Below are 18,633 nucleotides of genomic sequence, written 5' to 3'. Positions count from 1 at the left end.
CTGCTATTTTTATCATTGTTCAAAGGTCAGAAGTTCAGTATTTTCATCTAAGGGTCAGAAAGTGATTACCAGAATGTCAATCGCTGACTCCTCAACCTCCTTGAAGCATTCTGGGAGTTTTAGTGCCTTGTTTTTAATGCTAGGCCTTGCTTAGCATAAGCACTCTCTCACACTACATGAACACACTATAAAAGACCACCCCAGAAAACTTTCTTTCTAAGGCCCTGATCCTACAGTGACCACCTCACAGATAAAGCCTTGATGTCACTGAGGTTCCTGACAAGTTAAGGGTGACAGAAAGGGCTAAGAATATAGGGATCCTGGGAATACAACTATACTGCACAGTGAAGTGTCTTGGAGGGATACCTGAGCTAGTTCTGGACAAGACAGCTTAGATACCCGAAGCAATATAAGCACATTAGTGCAGCACTCTGCAATGTGCTAATGCAGTTACATTGCTTCCAGGGATCGCTGAAACATTACTACATTGTATTGAGTAGACAAATCTGAGCTGAAGTAACTTTTCCAAGGTCTAGCTAAGGAACATACTTGGATCTCCCAAGTTCCAGTCCAGTGCCTTAACCTTAAGACCAGCAATCCACTGTACTTCTACAGCCATACATATACATATACATATATGACCAGCTGGCGGGATTCTGTGATATCTTTGTGGCGCATCCTGGGCACAAACTACCTATTTTCTCTGTGGGCAGTGACCTGTTTTTCTGGTTCAATGTAATGCCTTTTATACCATAAAAATAAAATATTATCCAAATTTAATGAAAGATCTGTCCCTGTAGAATGCTGATTATTAAAGGGACACTGTCAGGGCTGAGATGAGCAGGAGTGCAAGTGATGGCACGTTAATAAATATTACATCAGTGGCGTGATGTGTTCGCTGTTTCCACAGGGAGACCTCTATCAGTGCAAACAGAGCAAAGCATCCATATCTGTAATTACAGACCATTCTTCCTCCCTGCCTTCCTCCTTCTATGGAAGAAAGGGGTTGGGATACATGAGAATTATTTTTCCTAGTTAAATAAGATGAATTAAAAACAAAGTCTCCTTTAACTCAGTCACTACCCCAGTTGGATCCAAATAGCAAATGTAGTTGAAGCTGAGAGCTTAGGTGAATACATACATTGAAGCTCAGTGCTGCTAAGGTTTTTCACTGTTTCCTTTCTATCAATAGATTGGTGCATGTGCCTATCTTGAGAAGTTACTGGGAAACCACTGCTGGCTAATACACACCTTTGGCATGTTTTGTACTATACCAGGATATGACTTGGGTAAGTGGAAAGCAAACATGAACAAGCTGGAAGGGAGAACAGAGGCCTCATGTGACTGTAGATTTAGGCAAATATTTTGTTACTGAGGAACAAGGAAAAATATTGTCCACTTTTCCTATACGGCCAAAAAGCACCATGTTCCTAGCTGTGCGGACAGAACACAGAAATGCTATTGAAGTTTAGTCACACTTGTGTATGACCCGTCATTGTAAATCATATAGAAAAATACTACTGAAAGGAACTTTGATGGGTCATCTAGTCCCACTCAGGGTATAATCACCTTTGTCCAAATAAGCTAGGCTAGTGTTTGTCTAGCCAGCACCTTAAAACGTCCAGTGACTTCCTCAACCTCTCTGTAATTTCCCCCAGGGCTTAACCACCGGTATGGTTAGAAAGTCCTTTGTATCACCTACTTCTTGTTGCAGTTTAAGCCCATTACTTCTTGTTCATTCCCCAATGGAAAATGAGAACAATCCCTCACCATCCTTTCTATAATAATACTTTTTGTATTTGAAGAACTTCTTTCAAATTCTCCTTCAGGCTTCTCTTTCCTAGATTAAATAATCCCATTTTTTTTAACCTTTCCTTATGCCCCACATTTTCTAAACCTGTAATTATTTTGTTGCTCCCCTCTGGATTGTTCCACATTGTTCTTAAAGATACTAGAACAAACTTATGGATCGTCTATTCTGGTGAACTGATTTATAGCCAAGCAAATCCTAGGTGCTCCAGAGAAATGTATAAATTAATTATAATGCTCCTAAGTATTCACTGTATACCATTCCCTGATTCATATGTATAGGAGACAAAACAGTCCAGCAGTGATGCTTTCCATTTTAAAAGCAACCTCCAAGTGAATTGTATAACAGGTTACAAAGCGTTTGCTGCAAAGGCAGTTAGTCTTCAATGAGTTTTGAATGAGAGCCATTACTGGGCACATCTACACAAGTATTAATGCGCTTTCGTTAATGGGCATTAAATCTAGTACCTATGGGCACTCTTATATGTGCCAAGAACTGCTTTAATTAAAGCGCTGCTGCATTTCCTGTATCAGCATCCCCACACTTCAAAATGGCAGTGGGGGGACTTGAACTAAAGCAAGATGCAGGAGACAGCAATTGCCATGGTCCAGCAGACTCGATTAATTTAGTCTGCTCCAACGCACTGGGAGTCCAGCGCATTGAAGCAGACTCTGCACTCATGTATAGGTGCCCTCCATTGTGAGGTATTAGGAAAATGCACATTAGCCTGTCTTAATGCATATTAACTAAACAGCATGGGGTGCCTATACATGAGCAGGGAGGATACTCTGATGCACTGTAACTACAGCGTGTTGGAGCGGAATTGATTAATCAAATCTACTGGAGCATAACTGCTGTGCCTTATAAGCCCCTTGCATCTTATGTATCAGCGTCCCCGCACTTCAAAATGGTGGCAGGGGCGCTTTATCTAAAGCTCGTCAAACGAGCTTTAGATAAAGTGCCCCCGCCACCATTCTGAAGCATGGGGTGCCGATGCATGAGACACTCTGGGCGCTTTAATCAGAGCAGGCTTTCCCCCCCCACACACTCCCAAAGGACTTGTATAAAAGCCTGTGGTTAAGTGATGCTTAATGCACATTAGCTTATTTTAATGTGCATTAAGTAAATAGCATGGTTTTAGTGACACTTTAATGTGCATTAAAATAGGCTAATGCACATTAAAGCGCATATGTAGACATGTCCACTGACAGTATAAGAAAAGCTGAACCTGAAACCCCAGTCCTCCCTCCCCATCCATGCTCTTCTTGATGCCACCTGGAGCAGAATTTGGGAGTTAGTTATGGGCCATATGTTGCTGAGTGCTAAAATATTTCTGTCAGTTTTCCTGCTGTGCTGTCTCAGAGGAAGTACCGGGCATTTGTGCAGATGATGTGATGCTTTCTTCTGTGCAGAAATTCCTGAGGATGAGACATGTGAGCTGCCTGAAAATAAAGCAGGGATATTCTGGGATGCAATAAGCTTCACTTTCTTGTTGGTCCAGCGAAGAGTCTTTACAAGCTACTACTATCTTTATGTCGTGGCAGATCTGAAGGCTGCTAACATCTTAGCTTTCAGGTACACCTGAAGGATGCAGGGCATAAGGCACTGAAACCCAGCAGTGACAGATATCCTCTCTCTGTATTAAGTACTGTTCTTTCTCTGGGATGTGGATTTCTGGGGAGGCTGATGGGTGGGGGTCTCTTAGACATTATGTTCAAAACACAAGGCAAACATTTGCTAAGCACGAGCAATGCACTTAGTGCTATAAAAGCAAATAGGTCATGGGGCCTGGTGCAAGAATTTACAATCTGACATATTCACATGCACTACCCTGGATGATGGTATGCAGGCAAACTCAAAGTGGGACAGAAATCTTGGCAAGGCCTTGGTGAAAGGTTTGGGATTGGGGGGGGGGTAGAGAGGGTCTTTGGCTTAGGGAACAGATGCTTTGTTAGAGACTCCATTGCAACAAGCAGGCCTAGCAGGCTGAGCAGTGAGGCACAAAGGGAGGAGGGCATCCAGGTTAAAACCTGGCCTTCATTCTTAACTGCTGCAGTCACATCTCGTAGAAGGGTAAGGAAGGAGTGAAGAATCTGGAGATCTTTTTGAAAAACCATAAAATGCTGCCGTAGTTCTGGAAAATGGAACAGTTTGGCAAGTGCAGCCTCCAGCTTAGTGGTTAGATTTGTGCACCATCAGGAAGTGGCAGATAAAAGAAATGTCTGTTGAACTGTAAGAAATGTCTTCTAGAATAAATGATAAGCAACTCTGGATCTTGGCACGTTCCTGTGACCCCACAGAGGAACCTCTTTTGGTGAAGAGTGTTTTCTACCATTCCTGTTCTACGACCCTGCTCCCAGCCTCGTGCTCCCTCTCTCTCCTACAGTCTCTTTCCTTAGCCATTAATTTCTATCTTGTCTGTTTCTGCATTTACAAAGGATCTCCCTACAATAGTATTTAGTATCTCTAAAGCCCTCCCTTACCAACTGCTCCTGCCAAGTGATTTACCCCGACTTGCCCAGTTTGGCAGGACATTGGCTTCTTACTTGGACCTTTGGAGTACGCCTAATATTGTGTTCTGGGAATGCAGGAGAGCAAAGTGATTGTTCTGAATGCTCTTAATTCACCAATGAGCTCTGGGCAATAGTGTGATATACCAGGTTGACGATGAATGGGTTACCTAGTTGTGTTTAACAGGGTCTCCCCCTTTGTAGTGGTGTAAAGTCAGCAATGTGCTGCTCAGTGAAGTGATTTCAGTATTGCCTGGTTTATTTCATGCATGCAGAGGAGCAGAGCTGTTTGAAGCAAAGCTGAAAAAATTGGTGTTATTCAGACTGAAGGAAGAAGAAGAATCAGTACAGGTCATGGGAAGACAGTAAGTTTATGTTCATTTTAAATCACACTGCATTGGGTATCCAAGTAGAAAACCAAGAGGTTTAATCTTTTCACTTCTCCATGTCTATCTTCAGGGGTGTAGGCTGTACCCATGTTGGTCTCAGGACATAGGCAGGCAAGATTCTTTGGGTGAATATGTTATCTATGAGACCAACTTAAAAGATATCATAGAAAAGATAGCATATTCACCCAAAGAACCTTATCTGCCTATGTCTATCTTCAGGACACTTTATTTTCCATCCTCTTTGATTTCCCATCTGCCATGTTCTACCCTTAGTGACTCAGATCCCTTTCCTGCCATTGGGAGGAAGAGTGGGAATACTGCTAAATGCAAAACTGAAGGTGATTATATAATGGTCATAGTAGAGATTCAAACAGGAAGGACAGCTGGGAGGAGACAGGGATTTGAATAATGGATTCAGTACCCAAACACTGTAACAGCTCTCAACTCCTTGCCCTCATTCTTCTATATGATTTAGAGATCTTGACAGAGATGGCACGAGGCATTTTAGATTCTCATTTAGACTGCAAGATAAGAAAGCTGTTGACTCTAGCCCATGGTTGGTCTCAAAGAAATTGTTACACAGCCTATGGTACAATATCATCACACCAGAGGACATCCATCTGGTCTGTCCCACAAGATTTTAGCTTCTTTACTTCTCTAGACAATAAGAGCAACTGTTCAATGATGGCATCCGAACAGAACTAGTGTTAGACCTTGTCTATATTAGGGGCTTAGCTAGTGGTGAAGGTCCACTAAGGAAAACACATAGACATATGAAAAACATACTGGGTGAAAACTGGGGTTAGCACCTGTGCAATTTATCTTGCTTTGAAACCAGAGCAATCTGCACTGCTACAGGTTGTGGTTTACAGTAGCACATTACATCTGCAGAAGGAATCGTCATTGCTGCAGCTACCTTCGTGCAGCTATAAGACCAGGCTTATTTAGGACCCATCTGCTGACAATGAGAAATACACCCTAAGGAAAGCTTCCTTTAAAACTTGAAAGGATGGACCAAATGTGAGTCTGTAGTCTTGGAGTCCCTAGGATGGAGATGAATGTGATTGTACTTGCCCGTGTCAAGTCCCTGCGTACCATAAGATCACTAAAGAGGTATACAGGCGGACAGCGGGCCAGAAGGTATCTGTGTCATCTGCTAATGTCAGTACTGGAATAACGAGATCCACTTTTCATGGCAAAATGAATGAAACCTCCTTAATTAGTTATCAGATGAGTGAAGATTGATCAAACGTTTCATTTTATCTGCTTCAGAATCTCACAGATGTTTCCTTGCAAAACTCTCAGACATAATGCCAAACGTATTGACACAATGTAAAATGCTGTCTAGAAGACAAATGTTGGTTCTGTTTGGGGTTTGTCTATAGTATTGCATGCATCTAATCAAAGCTGCTTCCTGTTTTGAATTATTAAATCTTGGCATGAATAGCTTCCAAATATCAGCCAGATCCAAAGTAAGTAGAGTTCAGTACAAGCAGCAACAATAATATCAGCAAAAGTATGTGTATTTAGATTAATAGTTTCCTTTTATCATTTCCTGACTTACTAACTTGCATGTGTTCATATGAAAGTGGCCAGCTTTGGAAAAGGTTAGCTTCTGCTGGCCCAAGGCATGAAAGTCTTTGCTATTCTCCCACACTTTGTATTTGAAATGTCAAAGGAGTGCTCCTGGAAGTCTGCATTCAAAGGTTAAGCCAATTCCTACTGGTGTTCCTGTGCAGATTCCCATCAACTTCAATGGGCTTTGAATCAACCCGATAGAATATTAATGTACTTATATTAATTTAAGCCTAATGAAGACAAAAGAGCATCCTATATCAGCAATAATTTTAGATAGATGTAAAATAAGTCTGTGTTCATGAAATAAGGTTCAGAGTTGTATGAAACAGCACAAGAGTTTCCAGTATTTGAGAACAGAACTGGGAGCCAGAAACTCCTCAGTCACACCCAGTTCTATGTCCTTGATCAAGTTCTTTTCATATTTATGATCTGGTACTACTAATTAAGGCTGATTTTATGGACAATATTTCCATTAAGATTTTTTTGATGAAAACTTGAGCTTTAAACAGAACCAAAATATGTAAAAGAACCTGCTCCTGCAAAAAAAACCCCCAAAAAAACCAAAAAAACCAAACCACCGTTATTTTCTTTAAAAGACCAAAACCACAACATTTTTGTCTCAAAAACGGATTTTTTCTGGTTTGGGCCATTTTTTTAACCAAATGTTTTGATCCTTTGGTTTCCATTTTTCAGAGGGTTTTTTTTTTTGGGGGGGGGGGCAGGAATTGATAGAAAGTCAACTTTTTTCAGGGGAAAATCTCCATGTTCTGACCATTTCTATTATTGATATAATATTTGGGATGATAATAATGAAACTGGAGCTCATATGATAGGATCCTGGGAGGATAATGATTTAAAGTCTGCTTTGAAGTAAAGCCAATAACGCATGTCTTAAATGCTAATGATTATTGTACTCCTGCCTTTGTCCTTTTTTAAACCCTTAGAATGGAACTGATCAGATCTAAGCAGAAAAAAGGGGACAGATTGAAAGAAAGGATCCCAAGTCCAGAAAAAGCAACTGTGAAACCCTCGGCAGAAGATCAGGAGCTACTAGATACAGGTGACATTAAACTTGTCACATTTAGTAGCCCAGCATAGAATGGGAGATGGTCTCTATCCTTGTCCATCCTCTGTTCGCTGCTGTGTTTTCTACAGTAAAACATTTCCTGAAGGACAAAATGGCCCTCAGCCAAAACCAGAGTCATTAGTCTCACCAGGGCTTATCCACAAGGCCCAAGAAGGTGAGAGTCATCCTTGCAGCTTGGGTTTAAGTCATTGGGTTGCAATGCACCTTCCTTCTGTTACCTTCTGCTGTTGTCACCCCTCGTGCTGGGTTTCTGGGCCATGAACTTCCAACCCATGCAGTGGATCCTGTCACCTTGCTGATAATTCACAGCAGATATAGAGAACCCTTCCATGGCTCACAAAGGAGACAGAAGTCTGACCTGACCATACCACAAGCCCCACTGAACTCCCCACATGTGTAGCCTGCTGCATTGAGAAACTTCTTTTAAGCTAAAAGGAAAATGAGTATCTGCTTGTCCATCTTACTCAGCAAGTTTTACAATCGTCTTTGCAGAGGGAGGACAGAAGAAGGAAGATGAGGACAAGAAGTGGTGGCAACCCTGGGTCACCCACACCTCAGGTAGGTTCTCTCCTGGTGTTAAAAGCCTCTGAGGCACATATCCTGCTGGACAGGGGGTCTGCACACAGCTACCTGGGTTGCACATAACAGGAACCTGCCAAAGCATATCATGGTTGGGTGGAGTCATGTCAGCTCCCAGATGGGAGTATGGGATCTAATGGAAAAATTCCATAGACTTTTACATAAATGGAGTTGGAACAGCCTAGACCTAAAGCCATAACCTGCTCTCAGTTACACCAGTGTATCCCAGGAGTAACTCTGGCCCTTCTTTGTTACTGGCAAGCAAACAACTGCAGTTGCTGTACTGCACAATGGATTTCATTTTTGCAGAAGGGGAACTACAGCAGCAGTCCCTTTGCCAGTGCACATAGCAAGCTGGCAGGAAACTGGAAAAACCAGGCACTATCCTAAGGGATAATTATAATTATATAATTATTAGCGGATGCCTGAGAATTACATTATTTAAAAGTTTTGCTGCAGCTGAGCTGCTCTTCAGTAGCTGTCTTAACAGCTGTCACAATTTAGAAGAGATCATGTATGTGCAGCTCAGCAAAGAGCACAGAGTTTTCCACTGGGTCCCTCACACTTTCCTAGCCAAATGAAACTGGGAAGGATCGCAAACACATTGGAGGGGGCAAGCACAATTCAGAAGGATCTTGACAGATTGGACAGTTGGACTAGAGCTAATAGGATAGTTCACCTGGCTGGATGGCAGCTCTGTAGAAAGGGACTTGGGAGTCTTGGGAGACCACAGACTCGAGATGAATCTGCAGTGTGATGCAGCTGCACAAAGGGCAAATGTGGTTTTGAGCTGCATCAATAGAAACATTAGGTGCAAGACATGGGAGGTGATAGTGTGTCTCTACTCAGCAATGGTTAGGCCTCATTTGGAGTACTGTGGGCAGTTCTGGGCTCCACATTTTAAAGAGGACGTAGAGAAGTTAGAGAGGGTCCAGAGGTGGGCAACAAAGATGATCAAGGGCTTGGAAGGCAAGTCATACGAGGAGAGGCTGAAGGAGCGAGGCATATTCTGCTTGCAGAAAAGCTGCTTAACAGGTGACATGGTAGTCTTCAAATCCTTGAAGAAATGCCGCGAAGAAGAGGGGAAGCAACTTATCTCTTTTGCTGCAGAGAGGAGCATATGGCTCAATGGCCTGAAGTCGCAGAAGAGTACATTTAGATTGGATACCTGGAAAAACTTCTTCACTGTGAGAACAGTGAGCCAGTGGAATAGACTGCCTACGGAAATTGTGGACTGGAGTTGTTAAAAAAATAAAAAAAAGTTGGACAGCCATCGGTCAGGGATGATCTAGGTGTAGCTATGCCTAATTTCTGCCATAAGTATTTCCCATGCTTCTGGGCTTTGCTGGTTGCTTCTGCCCCCCCACCCCTTTTTTTCCCCCAGTACATGTGCCAGGGTATTTTTAAACCTCCCCAGAGGCTTTGGGTGTTGGCTACAGCTAAGGAGGGGTTTGCCTGAGGGTCCTGGCTAGAGGGCCTTGCCCCTCCGCTTGAGGTCAGACCAATCACCATATTTGGGGTCAGGGAGGAATTTTACCTGACGGTCAGTTTGGTTTGGACTGCAAGGGGTTTTCCTTTCCTCTGTAGCAGGGGGCACGGCCCTCTCCTCAGGACTTTTAAAGTGTATGTGGACATTTTAGAGAAGCAGGATGTTGGCTGCTATGACTCCCCTGCTTTGCCTTTGGCAGGGTAGAGTGTTAGGTCCATGTTGTGTCAGGGTTGAGGGTAGGTAATCTCATGAAGAGTTTAGGTTATGGTTGTATGGGATGGTTTGGATAGGGACGATCCTTCTAGAGGTAGGGGGTTGGACTAGATGACTTCTGGAGATCCCTTCTACCCCTACTACTCTATGATTAATGTCAGTGCTATCCAAAGGTGGTTTTCTTTCCAGTTGTTCCTATTTAGAGCCTAAGTGCTACTTTAAATTGCATTAAGGGTAAAAATACTAATAAAAAGGAACAAAAAATATTAGTAAGGATAAAAATATGCCCAATTTACCTATTGTTAGTATTTTCTAAGATGCTCATCCTATCCAAACATAAATTAAACAAATAGTCTAGGGTTTTGAAAACCAGGCAATTGAGTTAAATACACAACCTCTATTAATTTCAAAGAAAGATGAGCACCTAACATGTTAATAGTTTTGAAAAAAACCTCAGACATCTTTTCTTCTGGAACTGATTTCAGTGATTCAAGCTGGGAGCTACTACCTCTTTGAGACAGACAGTGAAGATGAAGAGGAAGAAGGGGACACAGAACAGAGAAAGGAGGAAGAATCAAAGAGAAAAACAGCATTCCAGGTTTAGGGCTTATTTCTGAAAATATTCAACTGCATGGCCTTGCTGTTAGAGCACTAGACTAGGACTGAGGAGGCTAAAGTGCTGTTTCTAGCTATGCCCCTGGCTTGCTGAATAACTTTGGACATGTCACTTGACTGACCTCTGGCTTAGTTTTCTCATCTGTAACATGGACACAATGAAGTTTACTTCCCTGGTAAAGTGCATCAGGTGAAAAGAGCTAGGTATTGTTATAGATACAACCGCACTGAAACTACCAAATATTTTCCCAATGTTGCTTTTCATAGTTTCATAGTTAGTAGGGTCGGAAGGGACCTGAGCAGATCATCAAATCTGACCCCCCGCCATGGCAGGAAAGAGTACTGGGGTCAAACGACCCCAGCAAGGTGTTCATCCAGCCTCCTCTTAAAGACCCCCAGGGTAGGAGCCAGCACCACTTCACTTGGAAGCTGGTTCCAGATCCTAGCTGCCCTGACCGTGAAGTAGCGCCTCCTGATGTCTAATCTGAATTTACCTTCTGCCAGCTTGTGACCGTTATCCCTGGTCATTCCTGGCGGTGCTCGGGGGAACAGGGACTCTCCCAGTGAGAACGGGGTGAGAGACAGTGTCGAAGGCCTTCTGAAAGTCCAGGGAGACTATGTCCACTGCTAGCCCTGCATCTAAGGATTTGGTGACCTGGTTGTAGAAGGCCACCAGGTTGGTTTGACAGGACCTGCCGCTAATGAACCTATGTTGGTTGCCCCTAAGCATGCAGTCCCCTGCTGGCCCCTCATGGACATGTGCCAGGATAATTCTCTCAAAAAGCTTACCGAGGATCGAGGTAAGACTAACTGCCCTATAGTTCCCCGGGTCCTCCTTCCTTCCCATTTTGAAGATGGGAACCACATTGGCCCTCTTTCAGTCCTGTGGCACCACACCAGAGCACCACGAGTGCTTGTACAGCCGTGCCAGGGGTCCCGCAATGACCTCAGCTAATTCCCTCAGCACTCAGGGGTGGAGATCGTCCGGACCAGCTGATTTAAATACATCCAGTCCCTCCAGATGTTCCCTGACTAGTTCCTCACTGACCCTTGGCTTAGGTGCGCCTGCCCTGGGATTTAAGGGGGGGGTGGCTGTTCCGGTCCCGGCTCAGGAGGATGGAGGCAAAGAAGTTGTTAAATAGGTTAGCTTTGATGTCTGGTGTGATGACCAAATTTCCTAGCATGTCCTGCAGGCCCCCTACATTACCCGGAACCTTCTTTTTGCCCCTATGTATTTAAAGAAGGAATTCTTGTTGTCGTTGATCCGGGTTGCTAGTCCCAGTCCCATCCTTGCCTTGGCCTTCCTGACTACCCCCCTGCAGCCCCGAGCAATGCAGTATAGTCCTCCCTGGGGATGGCCCCTCCCTGCCATTGAATGTGCGCTTCCCTTTTAGCTAGGAGACATTCCCAGATGCTTTTGGTGAGCCATGGGGGCTTTTGCACCCTACTGCTCCCTTTGATTCATGTTGGGATTACTTCCCTTTGGGCTTGGGGGATCGTTTCCTTAAGGAGCGACCACTCTTTCCACGGAAGCAATTGCTGTTGTTACTATACAGGTGTTATCCGAGTTTATAAAGGAGCCTAATGGGTCTGCAAACTGTCATTGAGATCGGAGTCTATATTAATGGAAGTGAGGAGGAGGGAACTGCAGCTCATTTGATCCACATCTAGCCACATCTACACGAGATGCTGACTATGCAGTTGTTGCTGCACAATCATTTAGTACTTGCGAACACAAGTACTAAATGACTGCACAGTAACCAGAGTTACTGTGCAACAGGGTCCCCAAATGGCTTCTTGGTGATGCTGACCGTACACTAGCTCATTACTACTGACGATCAGTAGCTTGTTACTCCTGTGCAGTAGCATCACCTCACACTTTGTGCCACACAATGTTGCCGCACAGTAGTAATGAGCTACTGCTCTGTAGTAACAAACTACTGCTCAGTCAGTGTCTTGTGTAGATGCAGTCACTAGCAAGATAAAGGAGTTTCTGGCATAATGCAGTAAATTAAATGAAATCCAACTTAGGTTGATGAGCTGCGTGGACGTGTTAGGTTTCTAACCAGAGAATAATGGCACTTCCTCATGCAGCTCGCACATGAAGCCTGGATGACTAACTCCAAATCGGCACTAAGAACAAGAGAACAAGATGAAATCAGGGAGCAGAGGAAGAAAGAGCAACTTGGAGGTAATAAGAAACATTTGCAGACACCTCCAGACAGAAGCCTGCCAGACACATTAGACCAAAAAGGACCATTTGAATGAGAGGAGCTATAATGTAAAGGATAGTCACTTAAACATGGGTGGGCCAGGGAACAGGGACACCCATGCTCGCTGCCCTCAGCACACCCCGCAGATTGGGTGAAGAGGAAATCCTTATCTCTTGCCATAATTCCCTTAATGGTGCCCTTCCCATGTGCATTCATTTACAGTTTCTAGATACCCAGTTAGGCGACCTTCATATAAAGTCAGAATCCCATTGACTTCAGTGGGGAATTGGACTGGGCTCCTAACTTCTGAGTAGCAGGAAAGAGGTCTAGGTAAAGTTTACCCCCGTGTCATTCTGTTTATGTTCATATATGAAATAGAAGACATGAAAGGGGCATCCTTTGAAGAGGAAACGGAGCAATCAATGACTGAAGAGCCTTTAGATGAGCCAGGTGAGTTGGCCTGTTTTACAGAAATAACTCAGAAGCCATTTACCCTATTTGGAGGGCTGTAAGGACAACCAAAACTGATAGTTTCAACCCTTTGTGCCTGTGCTGAGTATTTCTCAGACAGAGCTTGGGAGCTGCATGAGATGGAATAACTCACACAGAGCAGTTTGCTGTGGGTAAGCATACATGATTTTTTTTTTCTTTTTGACAGAAGACATCATCCAAAGAGTAATCAACATAGTCAAGCTTGCTTGGGTCTTAGTTCAAGTTTTGTTAGATGATATTATAGAGGCAGTGAATTCCCTGTGTAAAGATAATCTGGACATAGCAAAAGTACTCCGAATTGAAAGGTGCATACTATGGCGAGAAATTAATAGGGTAAGAGCACTGTCATTTCACACACTATCTTACATGTTTGAGTGTCAATAGGATGTCTGAATTTATTACACCATATCAAACTGGAAATATGAATCTCAGTCTCAAAATCCTTCTTTTCCCAGAAATATTCTACCAAATTCTGCTCAGTGATGATTTATACGTTATAGCAGCTACTGGCAATGTGGTTTTCTAATGTTCATGTGTTGGCCAACCTTTCTGTATTTGGCTGGGTTTTGAAAACCATTTTTTCTTCCTTTGAGAGACTTGATGTCAGTACTAATAAGTTCTGAGCATTATTTACATCACAGCATTTTAAAGTGATCAAAGGGCCTGAAGGACTCTGACTTGCAGGAAAAGAACAAAAGCTCCCCCCCACCCCAATGAAGCCCAAACTACCCACCTGTTTTAGAGGATGGAGTTGCACATGAGGATCCAGAAGTATTATTTTCCTATGATAATTTGCACTGACAGACATCATGACAGCATTTCTACCATTTAATTAATTCTGTATTAACTTTTAAGGGGAAAGAAGCCTCAGCAGATACCGTTCTCCAATATTATAACCTGAAGAAGAATCAGCAGGTACAAAGGAGTGCTTGTGAAGGAAATAAAGTGGAAACTGCAAAGGAGGACCAGAGTGAGGAAGACATATTATCTGAGTACCAGCAGATTCGCGGACAGGACATCAAACAACCTTATGAGAGCATGGCATCCAGGTGGGTAAATATTAGCGATGTCATTGTTACTTCATATTTTCCCTAGAGTGGTGCACCCTTTAGTTAGAAAACTCACAGTCAAGCAACATTTGATAGTTTTCTTACACCAGCCCCTATTATTGCAGCAGCTGAGCATCCTTTAATCTTTAATGTGGTCATTCAGAAAAATAAGGAATTGCTGTTACTCTTGTTTTACAGACAGCGTGCTGTCTGGGAACACTGATGTTTGATTCAAGAAATGCAGCCACATGCCTGCAGTGGCTCAGGCCAGAAGCTGGAGGGCGCTAGAGCAGGGCTCTCTGGCTGTGTGTTCATTTCTTCTTTGTGCTGTCCCCAAGGTCTCTGGGATTTGCAGTCCAGACTCACAGCAGCAGAACTTTGCAGGGTTGCTCATCACTTCCTCTTCCTGCTTCCAGGTGCCTCTGGGATTTGTACTCCACAGTTGCAGCCAGCAGTAAATACAAGCAGGGGAAGGGGATTTAACCCCTCTTTCCTGGCCCTAGACTCTAGCCAGTTTGCCTGGGGGATGGGCAGTCCTCCCCTGCAGACTGGGCTGCATCCCAAGTTGGTTTGTCCCACACCCCTTTGTCAGACAGCCCTCATTGCTGCAGCTAGGGAGCAGAGGGGCAGGGCCAGCTCTGCTCTCCAGAGCCGAAGGACAGCCCAGCCCAGGGCAGAGCATGCTGGGGGGCTGTGATTTAACTTGAACCAGCAAGGGGTCTGGGACAGAAGTTTCGTAAACTGGTTTGACCCAAATTAGTTAAGTCTGATACTACATTCAACCAGGTTTATCTTAAACCAGTTTCGGCCATTTTGAAACTGGTTTATGTGCACTGAATGTCTGTTCTGTTACAGGTTTAAACCAGTTTCTGATCACTTAAACTTTCTATGTGTAACTTCTGTCCCTAGCCTATAAGAACAACCCTGTCCCTTACATTGTGTGCAAAGTAATGTGCTCGAGTGAAGCCATTCCAATCCCTGTCACAATGAGAGAACTTGGATGCTGGAAATCATACTCAAACCTAAAGCTCTGGAAAGTATGCCCTTGTTATTCTGGCATGTCCACAAGATACATTATATTAGCCTCACTTAATAAGAGTTTTTTATTGTCTGTCAAAAGCTTAACTCACTGTCTCAGCAGCACTTTGAAAAAAATACACTTTGGATTTAGGGAACCTGAGGAAGCTGCTGAAGAAACAAATGGAGATGAATCAGGAGAGAAGGAAGAAAATGAAGATAGCATCAAAGGCACCGAGCCAGAAACAACTACTTGTCCTGCTTCCTGTGTGGTGCTTGCCAATCTGGGGAGCCGTTCATTAGAAACAGAAGATTATGTTACTTCCCCATCCATTCAGAAGACCAAAGTAGCAGGCAGGCTGTTAAATGAAGTTCCTGTTATGACTGCCAGTGATCTGCTCCTGAACAGGCAAGAGAGACCTAAATACAAACCCAGCTGCAATGATACCCATAGAAAGATGATTAGTCTTAAACAACATGACAGCTTAATTGTGCCCAATTTTTTTACTTATTTGATTTAGGATTAAAGAGGGCCCTTGAGGGAGATCCTCAGCTGGTATCAATGATCACAGCTCTGTTCATAGTGAAGTTAAGCCAATTTACACCCTGGAATCTGGCTCTGTGGTTATATTTTCTCCTTATATTAACAGTGATCTTCTGTGGTAGAGCTGGGGAAATAGTTTTCACATTAGAAGCCGCACTGGGGAGGTTGGGAGGGAAGGGCTTTTTTGTTTTTTTTCCAGAAGTGAAAGCTTTCAGAAATCCCTTGCTTTCACAGGTTTTCTTTTACTGAAATGTTTATGAAAACTGCTTTCAAAATACTTATTTTTTTAAATGAAAAAATAATGATACCTAATGTGATCCACATTTTTAGCACATGAAGTTTAAAATGTCAGTAAAATCACCAAAATTTGGAAAGAAAGAAAAATAGGTTGTTGTTTGAACATTGCAAGATGGAAATAATTTTTTTTTATATCACTCTCTCACATTAAGCCAGCTCCACTCCAAAGGTGTTAAGAACTCCGCACACGCAGTTTGTACGCATTGCTGGTACAAGCAGTATGACTGGCGTGTGCTCATGCTGATTGTATGGGTAAATTAAGGACAAGATCCTCAGGTTAATGAGAATCAGAAGTGCTCAGTATCTCAAGTAGTTGCTCTGGATATTGCTTGACTATGCTTTTTGCTTGTAAGTGCGCACACATTTTTGTGGAAATGGCTTAGCAGATGCTTTTCCTAACCCCACTGAAGTCAGAGGGTGGAATAAATTGAACCCCAATGAAGTCAATCCTAGGGTAAAACAATTGTGTTCATGTCATAAGGAAAAATATGCTCCCACATTTTCCTAACTCCACTGAAGTCAGTCAGAGGGAAAAAAAATTCTGTGTTCATGAAATAAGGTTCAGAGTTGCACGAGAGTTTCCAGTATTTGAGAGCAGAGCCGGGAGCCAGAAACTCTTTAGATATGGTTTAGACGAGTGAAAGCTTTCATTCAAGGTGTAGTTAATAAAACTATTACAGCTTTACATGTAAAGTTCTGAAGAGATCTCATTATACCATATCTGCTCTGATTTATTTAAGTCTGATTTATAAATACTGTGTGGTAGCCAAAAGGCAATTTGGAAATACAGTTAATTTGATTTTATATTTTTCATTCTTTGGTGCAGGATGTTTCATGACAACGAACTGGAGCAGTCGGACAAATTTTATGAGCGTCTCCCCCGACTTCTAAAACTGGGCTTTGCTTTGTACAACGCCATGGTGTCCAAGTCAGAAATACTTTGTTATTTTGTGATCATTCTGAACCACATGGTCTCTGCTTCAGTCCTTACTTTGGTTCTGCCTATCCTTGTATTTATGTGGGCTATGTTATCCATTCCAAGGCCTACTAAATTCTTCTGGGTTATAGCCATCATTTATACACAGGTATGGAAGCTCCCTGTACCACAGACGAGTCACTTGCTTCAAGCAGGGGCTGTTCTTTATATTAAAGTTCAATAAATTCTCGTTCGAATTGCTGATAATGGGATGGAAATAAATGGGGTAAAATGAGACGACATCTTTGCGGAGTCCCAGATAAAGGCTTGTTCTCTAGAAGTTAAGCCAGCAGGAATGTTTGCTGTAGTCTTTCCCTATACTTGGAAGATGTAAAAAGGTCTTTTTGAAAATTGTGGAGGCCAGCTGTTGCTCTTCGAGGTCAGACCTTCTAACTTGTTTTGTATGTTTTTGTTCCCTCCAGATAACAGTCGCTGTCAAATATTTTTCTCAGTTTGGATTCTTTCCCTGGACCAGCAAGTTGTACTGCGCCCTCCATGGAGAAGAGCCATTCGCACTGCCAAATATTGTTGGGATAGAGAAGAAGGATGGCTATGTGCATTTTGATCTCGTGCAGCTGCTTGCTTTGTTCTTTCACAGGTCTATCCTGAAGGTAAATCTCTCTTGACAGGAAAAGAAATGATCCAGTTCTTTCTTGTCGTGCTCATTGTTTTCAGTAGAAATTAAACTTTTCTGAGTGAGCCTTTTCTTCAGTCCTGGTATAAATTCAAAACTCACCTCCGGGTTTCAAGATGCATGGACTTAAAGTCCAAATCTGGGCTTGGAACCAAGTTTAACTTCTGTCCTTAACTCAGAAAAGAGGTGAATGAAATTCCAGATTTAAATAAACAAGTGCTTAATTCTCCTGTCACAGGTTACCTACCAATAAATCTTTTTAAAGGGAGATGTTTGTACGAAGTAATAAGAGATTCGAGTCCTGCAGGGGTGGGAAACCCAAACCCCATTGAAGTCAATAGGAGTTTTACTGATAAATTTTACGAAATTTGCATTGTGGGTTGAAGTTGGGTCTTTGGTCACTAGGAAACCTCCCTTGTTCTCAAGTCTTAACTCTCTCTCCACCCCTTTACGTGTCTGCTTCTTCCTCCCTCTGGAGAGCGATTTGTGATTCCTGTCACTTAAAGATACTGTACTAAGGGCACAATGTACCAGACTATTTTATTTTTCTTAAAATACTCTCTTTAGTGCCATGGACTATGGGATGCCAAAGGCACTGATGTGCCTGATCCCAAGAAAACAATGTTGACATGGAGACAAAAGAAAAAGCAGAGCAGAGTTGACCTGGAGGAAAGTGAGGATGAATCAGGGACATGGCATCTCTTCAGACATCACCACCTCTCCAAGACTGCTTTTAGGAGACGCCAGACAGGCTCAGCTAATGAAGGTAGCTGGAGCCACACAGAGCTACTTTTATATGGGGGAGGTGTTCGCTTTAATATTAAGATAGAGAAAATACACTTGGGACCAAAATTTCAGTTTCATAGTTTCTAGGGTCGGAAGGGACCTGAGCAGATTATCAACTCCAACCCCCTGCCATGGCAGGAAAGAGCGTTCATCCAGCCTCCTCGTAAAGACCCCCAGGGTAGGAGCCAGCACCACTTCCTGGGAAGTTGGTTCCAGACCCTAGCCGCCCTGACAGTAAAGTGGCGCATCCTGATGTCTAATCTGAATTTACCTTCTGCCACCTTGTGACCGTTATTTCTAGTCACTCCTGGCAGTGCTCGGGGGAACAGGGACTCCCCCAATGCCTGCTGGTCCC

General features: G+C 43.1%; 1 protein-coding gene across 4 annotated transcripts in view; it reads left to right on the top strand.

The window, feature by feature from the left end:
- The window catches only part of LOC109318797 (piezo-type mechanosensitive ion channel component 2-like), a 55,118-nt gene that overhangs the window by 23,304 nt on the left and 13,181 nt on the right, over window positions 1-18,633 (top strand). For 3 of the 4 annotated variants that reach the window (XM_019548194.1, XM_019548191.1, XM_019548195.1), the window contains exons 27-40: window positions 1,193-1,289; window positions 3,223-3,385; window positions 4,596-4,685; window positions 7,232-7,347; window positions 7,867-7,932; window positions 10,141-10,253; window positions 12,365-12,461; window positions 12,862-12,933; window positions 13,142-13,308; window positions 13,831-14,024; window positions 15,196-15,450; window positions 16,709-16,967; window positions 17,281-17,469; window positions 18,060-18,258. In XM_019548194.1, coding sequence (XP_019403739.1) covers window positions 1,193-1,289; window positions 3,223-3,385; window positions 4,596-4,685; window positions 7,232-7,347; window positions 7,867-7,932; window positions 10,141-10,253; window positions 12,365-12,461; window positions 12,862-12,933; window positions 13,142-13,308; window positions 13,831-14,024; window positions 15,196-15,450; window positions 16,709-16,967; window positions 17,281-17,469; window positions 18,060-18,258 — 2,077 coding nt within the window. The remainder of the gene's footprint in view (window positions 1-1,192; window positions 1,290-3,222; window positions 3,386-4,595; window positions 4,686-7,231; window positions 7,348-7,866; window positions 7,933-10,140; window positions 10,254-12,364; window positions 12,462-12,861; window positions 12,934-13,141; window positions 13,309-13,830; window positions 14,025-15,195; window positions 15,451-16,708; window positions 16,968-17,280; window positions 17,470-18,059; window positions 18,259-18,633) is intronic. The other variant, XM_019548192.1, reaches the window with a different exon arrangement.

This window comes from Crocodylus porosus, unplaced genomic scaffold (assembly GCF_001723895.1).
Source record: "Crocodylus porosus isolate Cpor-Errol unplaced genomic scaffold, CroPor_comp1, whole genome shotgun sequence".
Taxonomy (NCBI): Eukaryota; Metazoa; Chordata; order Crocodylia; family Crocodylidae; genus Crocodylus; species Crocodylus porosus.
This window is presented reverse-complemented; position numbering and strand designations above follow the sequence as displayed.